The sequence below is a fragment of the Ranitomeya variabilis genome, chromosome 4 (genome assembly GCF_051348905.1).
Source record: "Ranitomeya variabilis isolate aRanVar5 chromosome 4, aRanVar5.hap1, whole genome shotgun sequence".
NCBI lineage: Eukaryota > Metazoa > Chordata > Amphibia > Anura > Dendrobatidae > Ranitomeya > Ranitomeya variabilis.
The window spans coordinates 303,587,032-303,609,568 of record NC_135235.1 but is presented as its reverse complement, the minus strand read 5'-3'; the positions used below and the strand labels follow the sequence as shown (position 1 = coordinate 303,609,568).

General features: G+C 43.8%; 1 protein-coding gene across 4 annotated transcripts in view; it reads left to right on the top strand.

The window, feature by feature from the left end:
• Positions 1-22,537, top strand: part of NPHP4 (nephrocystin 4) — a 249,137-nt gene that overhangs the window by 24,317 nt on the left and 202,283 nt on the right. For all 4 annotated transcript variants that reach the window (XM_077250341.1, XM_077250340.1, XM_077250338.1 and 1 more), the window contains exon 4: positions 19,926-20,095. In XM_077250341.1, the coding sequence (XP_077106456.1) occupies positions 19,926-20,095 (170 nt within the window). The remainder of the gene's footprint in view (positions 1-19,925; positions 20,096-22,537) is intronic.

Genomic DNA, 22,537 nt, shown 5'->3' with positions numbered 1-22,537 from the left:
GATGACTTATCCTAGGTCATCAATATCAGAACACTGGGGGTCCAACACCCGCCGCCCCCATTGACCAGCTGTTCTTAGCTCTAGTGGCAGACAGGTGTATAGCGGCCGCTGCCCGGTTCTGCAGATCAGCTCCACGTGTCGGACCCCCAGCAATCTGATAATGATGAGCTATGCTGAGGATGGATCATCAGTCTCATATGACATGAGAAACCCTTTAATGGTGGTTGGGGGGTCCATCCAATCCAGAGTGCCACTGCACAGGGAGCTGCGGATGATGGACTTAAGTTGGATTCTGTTACTATTCCCTGCACAGCAGGTGGTTGGTGGCATGTCCTACAAATATGTCAGCCCTGTACAGGATGGAAAACCCCTTTAAAATGACTTGGTGGCCTTTACCGTTTACATATAAGAGAATTCTGGTGGTCATGGATAATTCTTCCTATTTATGAGATTACTGAGACCAACATGAACTTTGGAGTGGGATTACCCTTTAATTATCAGTGATATTTTAATGCTTCATTGTATGGTGGACGGGCAGCATTATGTTACGGATTTCATTTTTCTTAGAGATATTTTGGTTTCCATTGAAAGATGTATTGTCTTTCTTGTATCACCTTCTTGTGTTTCCAAGAGCTTTCTTGCCATGACTGCAGCTGTGATGTCACAACTATATAACTGCTGCAGCCAATCACTTGGTCCAGCACAGCTCACGCTCTGTTACACCAGATCAGGATCAGTAATGTAATGTATGTACACCGTGACTGCACCAGTAGAATAGTGAGTGCAGCTCTGGGGTATAATACAATATGTAACTCAGGATCAGTAATGTAATGTATGTACCCAGTGACTGCACCAGCAGAATAGTGAGTGCAGCTCTGGGGTATAATACAGGATGTAACTCAGGATCAGTAATGTAATGTATGTACCCAGTGACTGCACCAGCAGAATAGTGAGTGCAGCTCTGGGGTATAATACAGGATGTAACTCAGGATCAGTACAGGATCAGTAATGTAATGTATGTACACAGTGACTGCACCAGCAGAATAGTGAGTGCAGCTCTGGAGTATAATACAGGATGTAACTCAGGATCACTAATGTAATGTATGTACACAGTGACTGCACCAGCAGAATATTGAGTGCCGCTCTGGGGTAGAATACAGGACGTAACTCAGGATCACTAATATAATGTATGTACACAGTGACTGCACCAGCAGAACAGTGAGTACAGCTCCGGAGTATAATACAGGATGTCACTCAGGATCAGTAATGTAATGTATGTACTCAGTGACTCCACCAGCAGAATAGTGAGTGCAGCTCTGGGGTATAATACAGGATGGAAGTCAGGATCAGTCCAGGATAAGTAATGTAATGTATGTACACAGTGACTGCACCAGCAGAATAGTGAGTGCAGCTCTAGAGTATAATACAGGATGGAACTCAGGGTCAGTACAGGATCAGTAATGTAATGTGTGTACAGCAGAATAGTGAGTGCAGCTCTGGAGTATAATACACGGTGGAATTATATTACAAGGTTATAGATAAGTAATGCAACATATTTACAATATAAATGTAGAGAAGTTTTAAGCACAGGCACCCTTTATCAGCATTGATGGTAAATGTGTGGTTGTTGTGGGGTACCATTGCTGGGACCGCAACTAATCACTAGCATAGATGTGCCAAACATGACTGCGGTGAGGAGCAGTGTAACTGAAGCCGTCATTGAATATACATATTGTAGTTTTATTCGGAGTCCATGGGCGTGGCAGAAACACCTGAGCACAGATATGGCCCATGATAAGTGACCGCTTTCATATATTTATATTGGAGCTCTGGAATAATTCTCTTTTTCTCTGCTTCTGTTCTGTTTTCCTTATTGGCATTGATTTATTTTGCATGTGCATTCTACAGAATGACCACTAGAGGGCAGCAGCGTTCCATGAAGATGTCAGCCTGCGGGTTATGATAAGATAATGACATACATTCAGCTCTGCAGCTCCCTGTCATTCGTCTGACACTCCTAATTCATGAGATCTGGCTGTTGCCTGAGTGGAAAGCTGTTTTCAATATACATGCATACATATAAAGTGTGTTCAGCGTTCCCAAGTACAGCTCCGTCCTTAAAGCTTGGAGTACACGAAGCCCTAAATGTTTAATACTTATGTCTGTGTTCTGCACATAATTTCAGTTTTTTCCTTTGTTTTTTTTTTTTTTTATTTTTGCATGTAAAGTAAACCTGTCACATTGTATATGTCATCTTATCTGTAGACAGCACTGTATAGAAAAAGAGAAGCTGATGATATATGGATTTACAGGAAAATATTAAGTATAACTTGAATTTTACTTATTGAAAACCCTGGTGTTTGTATGTTTGTATGTATGAGTCCAGTGGGCGGGCATGATAGTGACTGACAATTATACCTTGTATAAGTTCCTGCAGAAGTGGCTGTCAGTCACTAGTAGGCCCGCCCACTGGACTCATACATGCAAACACCTTGGATTTCAGTGAATAAAACAAGCTTTTTCTAACAAAAATGTCTATGAATCGATCATCTCTGTACTAAAACCTCCTGCCTGTAGATCAGACACCATTTTCAACATGACTGGATCCCTTTAAGGCAGTAAATTTCCGGACACTAGTGTTCTTCTAGTTATAGACATAGGAAAAGATGATCACTGCCCGGACGCCTGCTCTTGCAATCTTTAATCTAGTGCCTCCTACAATATTTAGTGCATCACATCGTCTCCCCAAAATTATTTACCTTGAAATATAGTCCCTGATAGCAAATCATTTTGGGCAGTTGCGTAGTGTCCCTCATAGTAATTGTGCCTACACAATGCCCCCTCAAAAATAAATGTGCCTAGTTGGCAGATCTCCGGCCTCAGTAGTATTTGTGGCCCCCCATATTGTCTGGTCTATAATAGTTCTTGACTGTAAGAACTATAACAAAGTATCCCAAAGAATTGTGCTTCACTTAGCGCCCCCAAATGTAACTCTGACAGAGTGCCCCCATCGTAACTGTACTAGTGTCCCCATTACAAATAGCGCCCCCAGTAGTATTAGTGCTCCCCATGGTGCCTCCTGGAATGTCCACACAGAAATAGCGCCACCTAGTTAAGTCTTAGTGTTCACATCAACTACAATGCCCCCATACGTTATATTTCCCCATGTAATGTGACAGCACTGCAAAGCCCCTCCACATAGTATGATTTTCCAAGAACTTCCCCTACTCAGTGTAGTGCCCCATCTCATTGTCCTCACTGCCCCTTGTACAGTATGATGCCCTCTGTGACCCTCGTACAGTGTGATGCCCTCTGTGCTCCTTGTACAGTGTGATGCCCTCTCTGTGCTCCTTGTACAGTGTGATGCCTTCTCTGTGCTCCTTGTACAGTATGATGCCCTCTCTGTGCTCCTTGTACAGTGTGATGCCCTCTCTGTGCCCCTCGTACAGTATGATGCCCTCTCTGTGCCCCTCGTACAGTATGATGCCCTCTCTGTGCCCCTCGTACAGTATGATGCCCTCTTTGTGCCCCTCGTACAGTATGATGCCCTCTCTGTGACCCTGTTACCGTATGATGCCCTCTGTGACCCTCGTACAGTATGATGCCCTCTCTGTGATCCTTGTACAGTATGATGCCCTCCCTGTGCCCCTCGTACAGTATGATGCCCTCTCTGTGCCCCTCGTACAGTGTGATGCCCTCTCTGTGCTTCTGGTACGGTATGATGCCCTCTCTGTGCCCCTCGTACAGTATGATGCCCTCTCTGTGCCCCTCGTACGGTATGATGCCTTCTCTGTGACCTTGTTACCGTATGATGCCCTCTCTGTGACCCTCGTACAGTATGATGCCCTCTCTGTGCCCCTCGTACAGTATGATGCCCTCTCTGTGCCCCTCGTACAGTATGATGCCCTCTCTGTGCCCCTCGTACAGTGTGATGCCCTCTCTGTGACCCTCGTACAGTATGATGCCCTCTCTGTGCCCCTCATACGGTGTGATGCCCTCTCTGATCCTTGTACGGTATGATGCCCTCTCTGTGCCCCTCGCACGGTATGATGCCCTCTCTGTGCCCCTCGTACAGTATGATGCCCTCTCTATGCCCCTCGTACAGTATGATGCCCTCTCTGTGCCCCTCGTACAGTATGATGCCCTCTCTGTGACCCTCGTACAGTATGATGCCCTCTCTGTGACCCTCGTATGGTATGATGCCCTCTCTGTGCCCCTCGCACGGTATGATGCCTTCTCTGTGACCCTCGTACAGTATGATGCCCTCTCTGTGACCCTCGTATGGTATGATGCCCTCTCTGTGCCCCTCGCACGGTATGATGCCCTCTCTGTGACCCTCGTACAGTATGATGCCCTCTGTGACCCTCGTACGGTATGATGCCCTCTCTGTGACCCTCGTACGGTATGATGCCCTCTCTGTGACCCTCGTACGGTGTGATGCCCTCTCTGTGCTCCTTGTACGGTATGATGCCCTCTCTGTGCCCCTCGTACAGTATGATGCCCTCTCTGTGCCCCTCGTACAGTATGATGCCCTCTCTGTGCCCCTCGTACAGTATGATGCCCTCTCTGTGACCCTGTTACCGTATGATGCCCTCTCTGTGCCCCTCGTACAGTATGATGCCCTCTCTGTGCTCCTTGTACGGTATGATGCCCTCTCTGTGCCCCTCGTACAGTATGATGCCCTCTCTGTGCCCCTCGTACAGTATGATGCCCTCTCTGTGACCCTGTTACCGTATGATGCCCTCTCTGTGCCCCTCGCACGGTATGATGCCCTCTCTGTGCCCCTCGCACAGTATGATGCCCTCTCTGTGCCCCTCGCACAGTATGATGCCCTCTCTGTGCCCCTCGTACAGTATGATGCCCTCTCTGTGCCCCTCGCACAGTATGATGCCCTCTCTGTGCCCCTCGCACAGTATGATGCCCTCTCTGTGACCCTCGTACAGTATGATGCCCTCTCTGTGACCCTCGTACGGTATGATGCCCTCTCTATGACCCTCGTATGGTATGATGCCCTCTCTGCCCCTTGCACAGTATGATGCCCTGTCTGTGCCCCTTGCGCAGTATGATGCCCTCTCGGTGCCCCTCATACGGCGCAGGGGGCACACACAGTGTTGCTGGATGGTGTAGCCGTAGGCTGACCTCTCCCCTCTCCACCATTGTATTTCGTTGTATCTGCGTCCTTGTGAGACAGCTTCCCAAACCTGGAACCGTCCCTCTGGATGCACAGCTGATGGGAGCTATGGTTGACCTGTCGGCGGTCATGCCTGTTCCCTGGAGTGGCTACTGTCCGGGAGATGTAATATTATGTGCAGGAAACCTTGATTGATAATGTAATATATGAACTGGTGAGAGCCACGGCTTTGAAAGCCCCCCCGATCCTGGAGGGACCCCCAACCCTTTATTTGCTCTTATAGACCTGGGATTCTTGTGACATGCAACCTTCATATGTCAGTTGTCACATGGCGACCTGACCTGTATTGAGGTCCTAATTAATACTCCCCATGTGCAGGTAATAATGCCGAATATGGGGCGCTTAGTTCTACTCTGGCTCCATCTGCTGGTGACAAGAGGAACTGCTCAGCATACAGGCAGCTCTTCATTTAGGGTAAAAAAAAGTTTGACTCTCCGCAGTCATTCAGCATGATTTTTGGAAAATTACAGAAGGTTTTCTTTTCTACTGAGTGGCTGTATTAATAATTCTACATTTCTTATATATATTTTTTATCCTGTGAACTGTAATTGACAACATAGGAACAGAAAAAATATTTCCTATCAATAACAAGCAGAGCACTTGTGGTCCTGAGAAGTCACTTTCTTAAAGGGATGCTAAATCTAAAGTCTGCTAGCATTTAATGTCAACCGAATGTTATTTATTATTCACTGTTATCAGCCTTTTTAATCTAGAGGAAGACTTAAACGGTATTTACACTGCAATATAATCATAAATGAGCGTTCTTAAAAACGCTGGTTTCATGATAGTTTTTCAGTGTAAACAGGCAATTGATCACCTAATGAATGAGCAAAACTCTGTTCGTTGGTTAAAATTGTCTTTTGTGCTGCACAAAAGATAATCCTTCTCGGCAGCACATGATTCTGTGTAAACAGGACTTGCGCTGCCGAGAACAGTGACCGCTTACGCAAACTGAGCAATCTATTACAGATCACTCAGCGTGCATCGTTTACTTTGGTCTACCTCTCTAAACTGGCTATTTAATGACCAACGATCAGTAAAGGGAAAGGTTTACCAATTGGTGGTCATATCGTGCCGCCTGTGTAAATGGACTTTTACAGTCGTGTTCTGACTGACGGGAGTTTTGGAAAATCATTTCCCCAGGGTCACTTCTTTTTCATTTTTTTTATTCTCAATAGGACTTGAGTTAAGGGAACTTGAAGGCAGTCACTGGCAGCAATACCTTTGTCATCAAGGTGCTGCCTATCCTCTGGCCACATGGGGCTGGGTATTATCCTGGACCAGGAGGAACTCGGGAACCTCTGTACCATCGTCAGGTCTGATAATGGCTCTGAGGATTTCATCCCAGTGCCTAATAGCAGTCAGGGTACTGCTGGTCATTACATGGAGGATTGTGCGATCCTGCAGGGATTAGCGTGCCCTGACCATTATTGACCACTGCCAAACTGGTGAGGCAGCATAATATTCACCACCGTTTCTCCAGACTTTAACCTCTGTCACATGTGCTCAGTGTGAACTTGCACTCATCCGTGAAGAGAATGGGATGCCAACTGCAGAGCTGCCAATTCTGGTGAATGCCAATCGAGACTTCTGGTCTCATGCCACACACACAGAGTCTGTTTTTGTCAGTTTGGTCAAAAAACCATGCTCCTACTGCTGCGTTAATTCCTCTTCTACTGTTGTGTTGATATTGCTCCTTCTTCTGCGTTGATGTGGCTCCTGCTTCTGCGTTGATGTTGCTCATGCTGCTGCGTTGATGTTGCTCATGCTGCTGCGTTGATGTTGCTCATGCTGCTGCGTTGATGTTGCTCATGCTGCTGCGTTGATGCTGCTCCTGCTGCTGCGTTGATGTTGCTGCTGCGTTGAAGTTGCTTCTGCTGCTGCGTTGATGTTGCTCCTGCTGCTGCGTTGATGTTGCTCCTGCTGCTGCGTTAATGTTGCTTCTGCTGCCACGTTGATGGTGCTCCTGCTGCAGCGTTGATGTTGCTGCGTTGTTGTTGCTCCTGCTGCTGTGTTGATGTTGCTCCTGCTGCTGCATTGATGTTGCTGCTGCATTAATGTTGCTTCTGCTGCTGCGTTGATGTTGCTCCTGCTGCTGCGTTGATGTTGCTGCTGCGTTGATGTTGCTCCTGCTTCTGTGTTGATGTTGCTCCTGCTGCTGCGTTGATGCCTCTCCTGCGGCTGCATTGATGCCTCTCCTGCTGCTGCGTTGATGCCACTCCTGCTTCTGCGTTGTTGCCGCTCCTGCTGCTGCATTGATGTCCTACCACCGCCATGTCCGCCTGTCCTCCTGTAATTTGCTCCATGCTCTTGAGACTTTGGTAGACAAAGCAAATCTTTTTGCAACGGCACATGTGGATTGGCTACTCTTATAACTAAAATGTGCTACAAGTATCACATGCTACCAGAAGTGACAAGGAAAACAGCGAAACACAAAATTAGAGGAGAATCAATCAAATTAAAAGGAGCATGTCTGTGACCACCACCTGCAAACCATTAACTTCTTGGGGGTTGTCGTGCTTTCCCTCTGTAGTGCTCCTGTTGTCACTTTCATTTGCACCAAAGCAGGTGACCTTGGTTCACAGTTGGTTAGATTTCTTAAGGCTAAGCAGGTGACGGAGCGGTGGCAGCACGGCCTAAGCTTCAACCATCTTTAGGGTGTGAATGGCCATCTGAGAATTAAACAAAACCTCATGGCTATTGGCCGCTATGGTTGGCGGAGTTTTGGATGCATGTGGCCGGTTGCACCTCCAGACCGTACCCCAACCACACACATCGAACCTTCTGAAGTTTAATCCACCTGGGTAGTGTTTGTTACTTATCTTTTTATCTTGTTTTTTTCTTTATATCTCATAATTTTATTTTTACTAGTGGGAGACCTGCCCCAAAGGACACAATGGATTTAATACTCCCTACAGCAAATGTACCAGAGGTTACTGTCCGCAGCAAACCATGCCTGATAAGTAGCCAGTTATCCTGTAATGCTGCTTTTATTGAAAAAAAATGTCATTATTATCCCTAATGAGCTTCGTATGGAGTTACCGGATCAAATGTCATACTGCGATGTGTTAGCGACGGCCATGCAACCAGATTTCTGCCTTTCAAGGCGATTTCAAAGCAGTGTTTTGTTGATATTGGATAGGCAAGGATTGATATTTGTACCATGCGCTCTTCTGCTCCGGTGATCCTCTGCCCCATGTTTGTTTTGTCTCCTAATAAGCCTGGCATGAAATGGAGCATTAACATTGTGAGTTTATTATTGTGGACTGTGATTCCCGATATTTATAGATTTGATTCATTACGTGGTAGAAATTCACAATCTGGCAGCTAACAACTCTGACCCCTTTATGGTACAGATGTAGGAATGGAAGAATATAGCTACTATAATACTGCTCCTATATACAAGAATATAACTGCTATAATGCTGCTCCTATCTAGAAGACTATAACTACTATAATACTGCCCCTATGTACAAGAATATAACTACTATAATACTGCCCCTATGTACAAGAATATAACTGATATAATACTCCCCCTATGTACAAGAATATAACTACTATAATACTGCCCCTATGTACAAGAATATAACTACTTTAATACTGCCTCTTATGTACAAGAATATAACTACTATAATACTGCTCCTATGTACAAGAATATAACTACTATAATACTGCCCCTATGTACAAGAATATAACTACTATAATACTGCCCCTATGTACAAGAATATAACTACTATAATACTGTCCCTATGTACAAGAATATAACTACTATAATACTGCTCCTATGTACAAGAATATAACTACTATAATACTGCTCCTATGTACAAGAATATAACTACTATAATACTGCTCCTATGTACAAGAATATAACTACTATAATACTGCCCCTATGTACAAGAATATAACTACTATAATACTGCCCCTATGTACAAGAATATAACTACTATAATACTGTCCCTATGTACAAGAATATAACTACTATAATACTGCTCCTATGTACAAGAATATAACTACTATAATACTGCTCCTATGTACAAGAATATAACTACTATAATACTGCTCCTATGTACAAGAATATAACTACTATAATACTGTCCCTATGTACAAGAATATAACTACTATAATACTGCTCCTATGTACAAGAATATAACTACTATAATACTGCTCCCTATGTACAAGAATATAACTACTATAATACTGCCCCTATGTACAAGAATATACAGTGGTGTTCAAAAGTCCTGCATAGGTATAGGATAAATTGATTTTTCAAGTTTTAAACGTTTTCTGTCGAATATCTTCGATGCTAATATGACATATTATGTATGGTTTTGTTCAGAATACAATTTTGCATTCTCTCACTGTAATATTTTTAGCTTTTGAAGCAGTTTTGCCTGATATTATTGCAACAATATGGGAATTGAAAGCACAACTAAATATTGTACAGCTTCAGATCCAAAATTAGTCAATCACAGATGAGGTTCTTGTGACCAATCATAACCTGGATATGGCAGCCAATCACATTACATCCCATCTGCTGCTTTGTTTGTTTGTTTTATCTGTTGGTCTATCTAGCTGAATCATACTGTAGAGTTTTATGATGGGAGCCTTCAGATTTTTGTCAGCGGAGGATTGTGTGCGAGTTGTGGTGCTACATGAAGAGGGTTATACTGGCCCCCAGATCGCAAGGAAGGTCGGCTGTAATCAGAGTATAGTCGTAAGAATTTTGCAGAAACATAAGCAGCTTGGAATTACCCAGGACAGGCCCAGATCTGGTCGGCCCAGAAAGTCAACTAAAAGGGAGGATAGAGTACTGATAAGAACATCCCTTGCCAATCGAAAGCTCACCTCTCCTCAGCTTCTGCGAGAATGGCAAGAAAAGTGCAATATTGAGGTAGCAACATCAACTGTTAGGAAGAGATGTTTGGAAGCAGGATTGAAAGGGTGCAAGGCCCGAAAGAAGCCATTGATGACAGCCATACAAAGACAAAGGAGAAAACTGTGGGCATTGAAATATTTAAAATGGAGGAAGGAGGAGTGGGGAAAAAGTGCTATTTAGTGATGAAAGCACTTTTTGCATTTTAGGAAATGATGGCAAGTCTTATGTGAGAAGGTTCCCACATGAAGAGTACAAGCCAGAGTGTTTGAGCTTCTCTGTGAAACATCCGATGAAAGTAATGGTCTGGTATGGCAGCCAATGGTGTTGGAAGGCTTCATATTGTGGAGGGTATGGTTAATGCAAAAAAATACATAGACATCCTTAATAAGAAAATGCTGCCTTCTGCTCAACACCTGTTTTCAGGGGATTATATCTTCCAGGATGATAATGCTCCTTGTCACAGAGCTAAGACAGTAACGGAAATGGGAAAAAAAGAACAAGGTGGCTACTATTGACTGGCCAGCTCAGTCCCCGGACCTCAATCCAATTGAAAATTTGTGGCACAAGGTATCATTAGAGATATCTAGAAAACAGCCAAGGACCAAGAATGAGTTGATTGAGGCTCTGATACAGGCCTGGAACCACATCATCACTCGTGAACATCTGCAGAAGCTTGTTCACTCAATGCCACAGAGATGCAAGCTGGTGCTCAAGAGCAAAGGCTGGCCAATAAAATATTAGAAGCTAAAGATGCACTCTAAAGGCCCTTTTCAGGACTCTGAATTAAATAAAAAATAATAAATCTTAAAAAGTTAAATTAAGTCTGTGTGAACTTGCATTGGAAGTTAATGAACTTAGAAACCTGTTCACCATTCTACACACTGTACTGGTGTAGGTATGGTTATGCTGTAAAAAAATTATCAAAAATGCGCATACCATAACAATTTATACACTTGGGACATTCAAAAATGAGTATGGCATACAATGAGGGATTACAAAAACATATATGTCCCACCAGTTTCACTGTAGAGATGCAGAAGTATGAAACATATAGTTTTCTTCACGCCTATGCAGGACTTTTGAACACCATTGTAACTACTATAATACTGCACCTATATACAAGAATATAACTACTATAATACTGCCCCTATGTACAAGAATATAACTACTATAATACTGCCTCCTATGTACAAGAATATAACTACTATAATACTGTTCCTATGTACAAGAATATAACTACTATAATACTGCTGCTATGTACAAGAATATAACTACTATAATACTGCCTCCTCTATAATACTGCCCCTATGTACAAGAATGTAACTATTATAATACTGCTCCCTATGTACAAGAATATAACTACTATAATACTGCTCCTATGTACAAGAATATAACTACTATAGTACTGCCCCTATGTACAAGAATATAACAACTATAGTACTACCTCCTATGTACAAGAATATAACAACTATAATACTGCTCCTATGTACAAGAATATAACTACTATAATACTGCTCCTATGTACAAGAATATAACTACTATAGTACTGCCCCTATGTACAAGAATATAACAACTATAGTACTACCTCCTATGTACAAGAATATAACAACTATAATACTGCTCCTATGTACAAGAATATAACTACTATAATACTGCTCCCTATGTACAAGAATATAACAACTATAGTACTGCCCCGTGTACAAGAATATAACTACTATAATACTGCCTCCTATGTACAAGAATATAACAACTATAATACTGCTCCTATGTACAAGAATATAACAACTATAATACTGCTCCTATGTACAGGAATATAACTATTATAATACTGCTCCTATGTACAAGAATATAACTACAATAATACTTCTCCTATGTACAATAATATAACTACTATAATACTGCTCCTATGTACAAGAATATAACTACTATAATACTGCTCCTATGTACAAGAATATAACTACTATAATACTGCCCCTATGTACAAGAATATAACTACTATAATACTGCCCCTATGTACAAGAATATAACTACTATAGTACTGCCCCTATGTACAAGAATGTAACAACTATAATACTGCCTACCGTGGTTATTTATGTATACTACAGACAGGAGACTTTCCACGTATGTGGTGAATTTCTCGGCGCTGAGAAGTCAGGGTTTGGTTTTTGCATCCATCTGTAATAAAGACGATTATTGTTCTTTGTTCTTATGACCTTATTGGAATAATCCCCTTGCACTATCTCTCAGGATCTCGCAGCATGCATGCCGTTCTCCCCGTCATTTTCATTATGCCTGTTCTGATGAGAAATGAAAACTGAGCACCAGTGCTAAATGGTGTGTGTGCAGCGAGGGCCGGGGCATTAAATCTGAGCGCGCCTTCAATGATTCAGAAATCTGTTTATTCCGTCATGGAGGGTAACTGTCAAATGGAGATAAGGGAATATGTGGTTTCAATGTCACCAATTCTAAAGGCCCCGTCTCACTAAGCGATTTACCAACGATCACGACCAGCGATACGACCTGGCCGTGATCGTTGGTAAGTCGCTGTGTGGTCGCTGGGGAGCTGTCACACAGACCGCTCTCTCCAGCGACCAACGATCAGGGGAACGACTTCGGCATCGTTGAAACTGTCTTCAACGATGCCGAAGTCCCCCTGCAGCACCCGGGTAACCAGGGTAAACATCGGGTTACTAAGCGCAGGGCCGCGCTTAGTAACCCGATGTTTACCCTGGTTACCAAAAAAAACAAACACTACATACTCGCCTTTCGGTGTCCAGGTCCCTTGCCGTCCGCTTCCTGCTCTGACTGAGCCGCCGTACAGCGAGAGCAGAGCGCAGCGGTGACGTCACTGCTGTGCTCTCACTTCTCACTGTACGGCCGGGAGTCAGTGAGAGCAGGAAGCAGACGGCAAGGGACCTGACGGACATCAGAAGGCGAGTATGTACTGTTTGTTTTTTTTTACATTTACGCTGGTAACCAGGGTAAACATCGGGTTACTAAGCGCGGCCCTGCGCTTAGTAACCCGATGTTTACCCTGGTTACCAGTGAAGACATCGCTGGATCGGTGTCACACACACCGATTCAGCAATGTCAGCGGGGCCTCAACGACCAAAAAAAGGTCCAGGCCATTCCGACACGACCAGCGATCTCGCAGCAGGGGCCTGATCGCTGGTACGTGTCACACATAGCGAGATCGCTATGGAGGTCGCTGTTGCGTCACAAAACTTGTGACTCAGCAGCGATCTCGCTAGCGATCTCGCTATGTGAGACGGGGCCTTTAGTCACACGGGGAGCGGCGATAATAATACACCCAGAGTAATGATAACGTGCAATCAGGGGAATTCTGCCGCTTGCACTGTCAGCCGTTGTTTCTGCACATCGTTTTTGGAATTTTATAGAAAATTGTCATTTTTATGAAAGTTAGAAAGGCAACTATTGTGCTGAATTAGTTTCCTCATCACTGTGTTCTGCCAAACCTAACGTCTGGTACGGAGAGACACATGAAGATACTGGGAGATGCATTCTCTTAAAGGGAATCTGTCACCCCAATAATCGTATATAAGCTAAGGCCACCGGCATCAGGGGCTTATCTACAGCATTCTGTAATGCATTCTGTAGATAAGCCCCCGATGTATCCTGAAAGATGAGAAAAACCGGTTATATTATACTCACCCAGGGGCAGTCCCGCTGCAGTCCGGGTCCGATGGACGTTACGGTCCGGTCCGGCGCCTCCTATCTTCATACAATGACGTCCTCTTCTTGTCTTCCTGCCGCGGTTTCAGGTTACATCGGGGGCTTATCTACAGCATTACAGAATGCTATAGATAAGCCCCTGATGCCGGTGGCCTTTTCTCATATACGATTTTTGGGGTGACAGATTCCCTTTAAGGCCACCTTTGTAACTTTCATACATGGGCCTCTTTTAATTAGAATGGGTGTATCTGGGCATGAGACTATTTTGGGCTGTCCTACCATTGTTTTAGCGATTATGCTGCCCACCTCTTTCCCACCATAGATATATGAATATGAGATACATGAATATGAGATATATGAAGGTCTCATGAGGCGTGCTAAATGTGGGACCATCAGTAGTGAAGACAAAGGGATCGCCGGCTGCCGAATATAGATGGAGATTAAACGAAGAGGTGGCCTCTTCATCATCATTTATTATTATTTTATTTTGTTAAATTTATTGATTTTTCAACATTGCTGTCACGATCCATTTTTGGTTTTGTGGCAGCTCTGATAACGTTATGATTTAAATGTAGCCTTTTTCATTTCAGGTCAGCAGGGGTTAATGTCACTTTCCCTTGCAGGGAGTGTGCTGTGGCTGCTAAATTGCTAGGTCAGCTGATGTGGGTGGTGACCACTCCCTCCTTCCTTTAAATGGTCACCTGATGCATCAGCTGACTGTTGGTGATAGAGTTATTCTAAGGAGAGCAGCCTTGCAGTTGCAGCTCTCTGGTGTCAACTACTTCTGGAGTTTGGAGTCCTGTTTCTGTGTCGTCTGCGGTGTAGAGCTTGGCAGCTGAGTCTGGAAGCTAAGTGTGGTGTTTTTACCTTGTCTGTCTCGTGCTTGTCACCACCCCCGTGTTGTACCATCTGCAGTGGTGAGGCTAGCGCCCTTGCCGGCCAGTGCACTAGCCCGGGAAGTGCTAGGTGACAGTGAGGGACAAGGTTCATGACGGCGTCAGGGGGAAGGACCCGCTTAGGGTGTTAGGGGAGTGCAGGGGACAGGCTCAGGTTGGAGCTCAGGAGGTGTCCCATGCTTCATTATATCGGTAGGGCCTTCCTCTTCCTATTTCCATCACGTTGCATGTGTTTGTCGTGCCATCCGCTGACCGACCCCCTGGTGGGATCGTGACAATTGCTATAAAATCACATTTTCACTGCTATTTTTGGCAAATCATGTCCAAAAAACACCACACTATAGCACTGTGAACATATGCCTCCCGCCACCAGGATTTTGTGGCTGATAATTGTTGAACCTGGTTGATGTCTTGAAAAGTATTGAAGATGAGTCTGTCATCCTCTTCCATAAATTAAGGTTGTATTCCATTCACTAAAACAGCATGAAAATCATGAAAAGCACCCCCAAAAATAAAGAAATCTTTGTGTCCCGGGACTAGGGGCTCCTTCCCTGTCCCTAACGCTAGGGGCGCTCTATCTCGCCCTGTACCCCGGATTAATTCTGCCTTGCCTTAGCTCCTCTGTACCATTCCCCCACCCAGGGAAGAGGGGAGCAGTAGTATACCGTAACCAGACTAACAAGGTAATACGAAAAGGTATAAAGGAAAATTCCAATCATACAAATATACTCACACAAACAACAGAGGTATGCATCGGGTAGTAGAAGATGGGGTAAAACCAAAGTAGGAGAAGAGGAATTGGCACACACCCAAAACATAGCAACAGTCACAGAAAAATCCACCAACTTCCTTCTCAAATAAAACCACCAGTCAACAACCTCCAGCCATGCAGCATAAGCTAACTCTGGTAATGAGTGCTAGTCAGGGCCCAGATTATATAGGCGATGGGAGTGGCTAACAGTGAACAGCTGAGCCTTAATGCTGTAAAGCTTCCAGGAGCTCTCAACAGAGCAGATTAACCCATGCACTGCTAAAAGAAACCTGCACCATTTAATATGAAGGTGAAGTGCTTCTAGTCAGTTCAGGAGTAGGAGAAATCAGACGTTCAGTAGCCGCTATGGGTACATGTAGAGGTGATCCAATAGCTGCTATGGCACAGGTGGAGCCATCTTGGAGGAGGTTTTTTTTTTCTATTCTATCAAGATGGTGCTGCCGGCGCCTGGGCAATAGCAGCTATCGGATGACCTCTATAGACACCGATGGCTGATACTGAGCAGGCGTGGCGGAAACTGTTTTTTTTTTTTTTAAATACATGCGTTAGTAGTATCGGCGATCGCTAACTTGACGCTGCCTGTAGGTTACTGTGCACAATCGTGCTGACCGGTTCCCTTTAACACCTTAGGCTATGTGCACATGGAGTCTTTTTGCCCGGCTTCCTGGCCAGAATCTCAGCTGAAACTCCGCTTGTGAAGCTTTTTAGGATTCGGAGAAGCATTTGGAAAGTTTCTGCTTGGGGGCTATGTGCACACAGAGTCTTTTAGGAGCATAAACTGCGAGGAAACTCTCAGAATCCTCATCAAAAACTCAGAACTTCTCTACAACCAGGAGTCTCTTTTTTTTTTTTTTTTTTTTTTTTTTAAACTCCTAGAAAATATAAACCTCTGTGTGTATATCCAGATTCAGCAAAAATCCTGCTCCAAAAATTATGTAACACAACAAAAGGGAAATTCTAAATATAAAGAGACCCAATAGAGAGTATCTTAAGGAAGGTATACATTTTATTAAACAATTAAAATCTGATACTACATAGCAGAGTAAAGCTAACCAAGCAGGACTGGAAGGTACACATCCACCACATGGATAATACTAATCATTACGCACTATATGGCACTTATATTCTTATTATCTATTTGGTATTACAAATAAGCTCACTATTAGAAGCCATATCTAATCTATAGTAAATCGAGGCGACTAAGTACCATACACCAATGTAAAATATATATATATATATATATATATATATATATATATATATATATATATATATATATATATATATATATATATATATATATATATATATATATATATATATATATATATATATAGAGAGAGAGATAGTATATACCAATGCTATGAGCAATCCACATATAATCTCCTATAGCCAAAAGGAGGTATTATTTAAAATGTACATATACTGAAATGCAAGGTGCAAAGGAGTGCTGGGCAGAGGAGGCCTCCTGACGAAAATCGGCGAAACGCGCGTTGAGGCGGCAGGCTGGGGTCTCAGGTCTCTCACCACATGTAGGTATTCTTGCTTATATAATCCAATTTTCGCACCAGATATGCACTTTAGCTTAACAACGCCTCTTGCATCTTGCATTTTCCTCTGCCCAGCACTCCTTTGCACCTTATATTTGATTATATGTACATTTTAAACAATACCTCCTTTTGGCTATAGGAGGTTATATGTGGATTGCTAATAGCATTGGTATATACTATCTTTCTATATATATATATATATTTTACATTGGTGTATGGTACTTAGTAGCCTCGATTTACTATAGATTAGATATGGCTTCTAATAGTGAGCTTATATTCTTATCTATTTGGTATTACAAATGAGTGCCATATAGTGCGGAATGATTAGTATTATCCATGTGGTGGATGTGTACCTTCCTGTCCTGCTTGGTTAGCTTTACTCTGCTATGTAGTACCAGATTTTAATTGTTTCATAAAATTTATGCTTGCCTTAAGATACTCTCTATTGGGTCTCTTTATATTTAGAGTTTCCCTTTTGTTGTGTTTCGATTGTGTGGAGTTGGGGACATATTACGGTATGTAATATCCGGTGGAAATTTTCGTGTTTTCAAAAATTATGTGAAAGTCTGTTTGCCCATGGCCATGCGGTATATTTTTCAGGTGGATTTCGCCTGGAACTTGTCTGAAAAAGTTTGGCAAAAGTGGCCAATAAAATGAAGATGATGCTCAGCAATATCGGAAGGACCTTGCGGTGCACAGGTGTTGTCCTGTGTCACTTCTTTTAACCCTTTTCAAGATTTGGAAACCATATAGGGTTTCCACGAGAATGATGGGGAAAATCCCAGTCGAATCCGCTTCAGAAAATCTGAATGTTCCTGAATTAGATTTGACTCAGAAAACTGGGAAAAGATGCCATGTGCACAAAAAGTTGAAGGACATGCCCAGTTGGCTAAAAGAACTTCTAAATAGAGAAGAGGAGGCCGTATTTCAGGAACAGAGAGACGCAGGAACAAAACAAAAACAGCACCAGATTCCATCTGAAAAAGTTTGTCAAAAGTAGCCAATAAAATAATGCACAGCAATATCTGAAGGACCTTGCGGTGCTCATGTTTTGTCCTGTGTCACTTCTTTTAACCATTTTCACGATTTGGAAACCATATAGGGTTTCCACGAGAATGATGGGGAAAATCCCCGGCCAAGCCTCTTCAGAAAATATGAGTGTTCCGGAAGTGGACTTGACTCCGAAAACTGGGAAAAGATGCCGTGTGCACGAAAAGTTTAAGGACACGCTCAGTTGGCTAAAATGACTTCTGCAAAGAGAAGAGGAGGCCGTATCTCAGGAACACATAGACGCAGGAACAAAACAAAAACAGCACCAGATTCTTGAAAACCGGGGATTTACACTAGATGAAAAAAAATAACCTATTCATGGCATTTGACCGTCCACTTTAAAGAGCGATGACACATTGAAGCCTTTGTGACCTTTCATGCTTTATAATGTGTCTGGTAAATGTGCGAATCAGACTTTCCGCCCATCCTCCTGTAACATCTTCTGCATGCAATAACTGGTCAGTCCTCCGAGCCACGGAGACTTGATCAAATGAATCTCTGATCTGGGAATATGTGAAGATGATTTTTAAAATGAGAAGGAATTAATGTAGCTCCAGGGCAGCCGTGTTTTTAAATGTCAAGAGTTATTTGTAATGCGCGGCCTCTGTTTTCCTAAATGAATGCAGAATGACAGCGGGGGCCTATATTTCATTTAAATTCTTCGCATAATGTCACTTTTTCATTTCTGCGCTGATTTAAATAATTTAACTTTATGTTCTACATCTCCATTGTGTTTAGGAGAAAATGAGGGAAAAACGAGCTTTATAAAGACAAGCTATTTGATTTACCTGCTTTAGAGGCCGTTTCTGAAATTTACAGTCTTTGCATTGTCTGAATCGTTAATGTTATGTTGCAGTACCAATTTTAACCACATGGCTGAAGTGTGAGCATTGCCTAATCGGAAAAATGTCCGCAATTTCAGGTCCTGGGGAAGAAGGGAGTGAGCATTGTTAGCTTGTTGTTGACCTAGATATTGTAAAACTTTATTACTGTAATCTGTTATTATACTATAGTTGTATTATTGATATACTGCAATTTTGCTTGCAATTCCAACTTTGACCATCCTGACTCCAGCTAGTGAGAGAGCCCATGAGTCCATGTGTAATCAGTCTCCGCTCGCCTTGCCTCCCTGACAGCTACAGTTTGTACTGAGCAGCGTGAGATCACATGTGCAGCAGGGAGGAGGAACACTGAGGAGGTGTTAATGAGTCTAGGAAGGTGGAAGAAGATTATGCACTACTGTTCTGTAATGGACTGTCAAAGGAAGTACATTAGCCTCATCAGGTCTAAAAGGTCTGTTAAAACACTAATTTACCCATGGCTCCAAAGCTTCATTTTTTTTCTTCTTCTTCTTTGCACTGCCACTATTATATACTGGATTTTCAAGTTTCGACACCACCCACTTTTCCCCAGATGCGGTTTGTTTTAAAAAAACAAACTATGCTTTATTCACCCATTTCAGGTCCAGGGCTGCTCCTATTGTCTACAGCGTTGATGTCCCATCGACAACGTGGCAGCCGATCACTGGCTCAGCGGGCTCTGCCAAAGTTGACATCATGAGCTGCGGAGCTCACTGATTGGCTGCAGCGATGTCCATGTGAAGTCAACTCTACAGGTAACATCAGGAGCAGAGGTGGAGACTTGGTGCTGGACCTGGGGATGGTGTGTAAAGCACTTTTTTAACAAACTACATCTGTGAAAGGTTTGCCAAAAATGGGAAAAGTCACTCATCAGCAACTGATCAGCAGCGGACTCATCGCCTGCCGTTAGTCGCAGTAAGAAGTTATCCTGCTATGCTAACTGTAATCTCAACCCTCTACTTTTCAGATTTATTTTGGGGTAAGTATGTGCAAGGTGGGCAACCACTAAATAAACTAGTTTTCTTATTTCCGTTTCAGACAGTATATTTCCATACATCTCTGAATGACCCTGCAGTTGTCGCTGTGGTTGAAGTCCTATGTGTAACTAGAAGGCGGGATGGGATGCTGCAGGAATCGTCGTGTGGCTTTGGGTTATTGCGGTTGTTCAGCGGCCAAGCAGAGGAGGAGCCCACGAATCAGCAGAAGAGGTAACACTGCAAATATCTAAGTCATAGAGAGATACTAGGGCAATAGGGTCTTATCCGATGATCAGTAGGGTATAGGAATTAAGGTAACTGCTCACCTCCTGAGGTTGTGAAACCTACAACAAAGAGTAAGGGTTTTAAAAGAAAGAAAAGAATCTAATCTTTTGCATTACCAAGAGGTTTGAGGCTCCAACGTGGTAATCAAGTGCTAGGAGGAAGCTGGTGATCTGCCTGGGTGATTTAGTGAATCCTGCTTTGAGCAGGGGGTTGGACCAGATGACCCAGGAGGTCCCTTCCAACTCTACCATTATATGATCTGTGCTGCTGGTGCTGTAATTTCAGTAAAAATCCAGAAGACGGTATAAAGGAAGATCACAGCCTGGTTCTCCTGAGGAAGAAGTTTACTAACTGCGAAACGCGTCAAGATTAAAATACTGCGCTGATCATCCTTTATACCGTCTTCTAGATTTGTATTGGAATTACAGCACCAGTGGTGCAGATCACCAGCTTCCTTCCACCACTACCTAAATCATGGCTTCCTTCTGTCTGGACAGGCCAACTAAACAATTAGATCAAGATGTGGATTTGAATTCAGTTCTGATTACTTAGATGGAAAATCATAGAAGCAGGAGAAAGATGTCAACTTATTTAATGTATTATATATTGTAAGATTGCACTTACTGAGTGTATTGGGGGACACTCATTTGGCAGCGGATTAACGTAGTCAGGCACTTTAACAGTCCATGTGGTTTATTATGGAGTCATAAGCCACAGAAATATGAACGACAAGCAAACAGTCTTTACATCAATCTTCACATCATAGTATACGGCTTTGAAACGCAGTCACTAAACATGCCGAACCTCTGTGACCAGTTATCGTGGGTGACCGCACGCCATACTGTTCATTAATGTCCATGGAGCACAACAGGCACCAAAATACGACAATACGGTTGCAGTCTCTAATCATGCTGGACTTTACTCTGTCCAGTTACCATGGGTGACTGCACAGCACCCCATATGCTGGGTTACCTTCCAGGAGCTCCTGCTCCATACGCTGACTCCTGTCAGTACTCTCTCAGGGAAGTTGCCGAACTGGGATCACAGTCCCGGGCAATGCCTTGCTCACCAGGCCACCTGACAGTCCATATCTTCAGACGGGCTGTAGCTTCCCCAAACGCAGTGCCATCACGGACTCTGCACACGTGTCCTCTCTGTGCGCTATTCAGGACGTCCATCCCCATCTGGGACCGTCCAACACACAGGCCCCAGGTCCAAGGCCTCCCCCATGTGCTCTTCAGGGATCTAGTCCTACTCCCAGGACCTCCCAACACAGAGGCCCTCCAGGACCTGCACACAGACCACTCAGGTCCATCCATCTTTCTTCCATGTGACCCACATGGTCACATTATACACTTGTAGCCAATCCCATAGGTGGGAGGTGGCTAGTTCAACCATTACAACTACAGATATGCCTCTGTGCATATCCTGAGGAGCACATGCAGCGCCACCTAGCTGTAACAGGGGTCACTGCATCACATATCCCCCCCCTCTGTTCAAACTTGTGGGGTTGAACACCTGTCACACACCAGGGGTCTCAACACCTGGTACCCAAGTCACCTTTTGGGACTCCACCCTTGTTTAGGTCACCGCCCCCTTTTGGGACTCCACCCCTTTTGGGCAATCTCTGTTTGGGTTATCGCCCCCTTTTTGGGATTCTAACCATTTTTGGGCAACCATCCCCATTTGGGTCACCACCCACTTTTAGGGACACCACCCCTTTTAGGAACACCACCCTTTTTAGGGACACAATCCCTTCCCTGTGGCACACCTCGTGGACTCCCAACCACCAGTTCGCACAGTACACACAAAACGTCTCTTTAGGTCGCACTGGCCCTTTAAGATTCTGCACGATCTGGTCCACCAGTAATGTCTCTCTTTTTTTTTTTTCTTTCTTTGCTGCAAATGCAGCTACACTCCACAAAGCTCTGCACGGCTCTGCACCAGAGACTTCGTGGACCCGCCGATACACAGCAAAACTTCGTAACCCCGCCGAGTTACAGCCAGATGCTTGTTAGCTTCGTGGACCCACCGATCCACAGCAAACTTCGTGACCCCACCGAGCCACAGCAAGCTGACTTGAGAAAAAAAACTTCGTGACCCTGCCGAGCCACAGCAAACACCTCACACGTGCTTCCTGGATCATTGCCCGCATTCTCCACCATATGTAAGATTGCACTTACTGAGTGTATTGGGGGACACTCATTTGGCAGCGGATTAACGTAGTCAGGCACGGGTTTTCACTTTAACAGTCCATGTGGTTTATTATGGAGTCATAAGCCACAGAAATATGAACGACAAGCAAACAGTCTTTACATCAATCTTCACATCATAGTATACGGCTTTGAAACGCGGTCACTAAACACGCCGAACCTCTGTGTCCAGTTA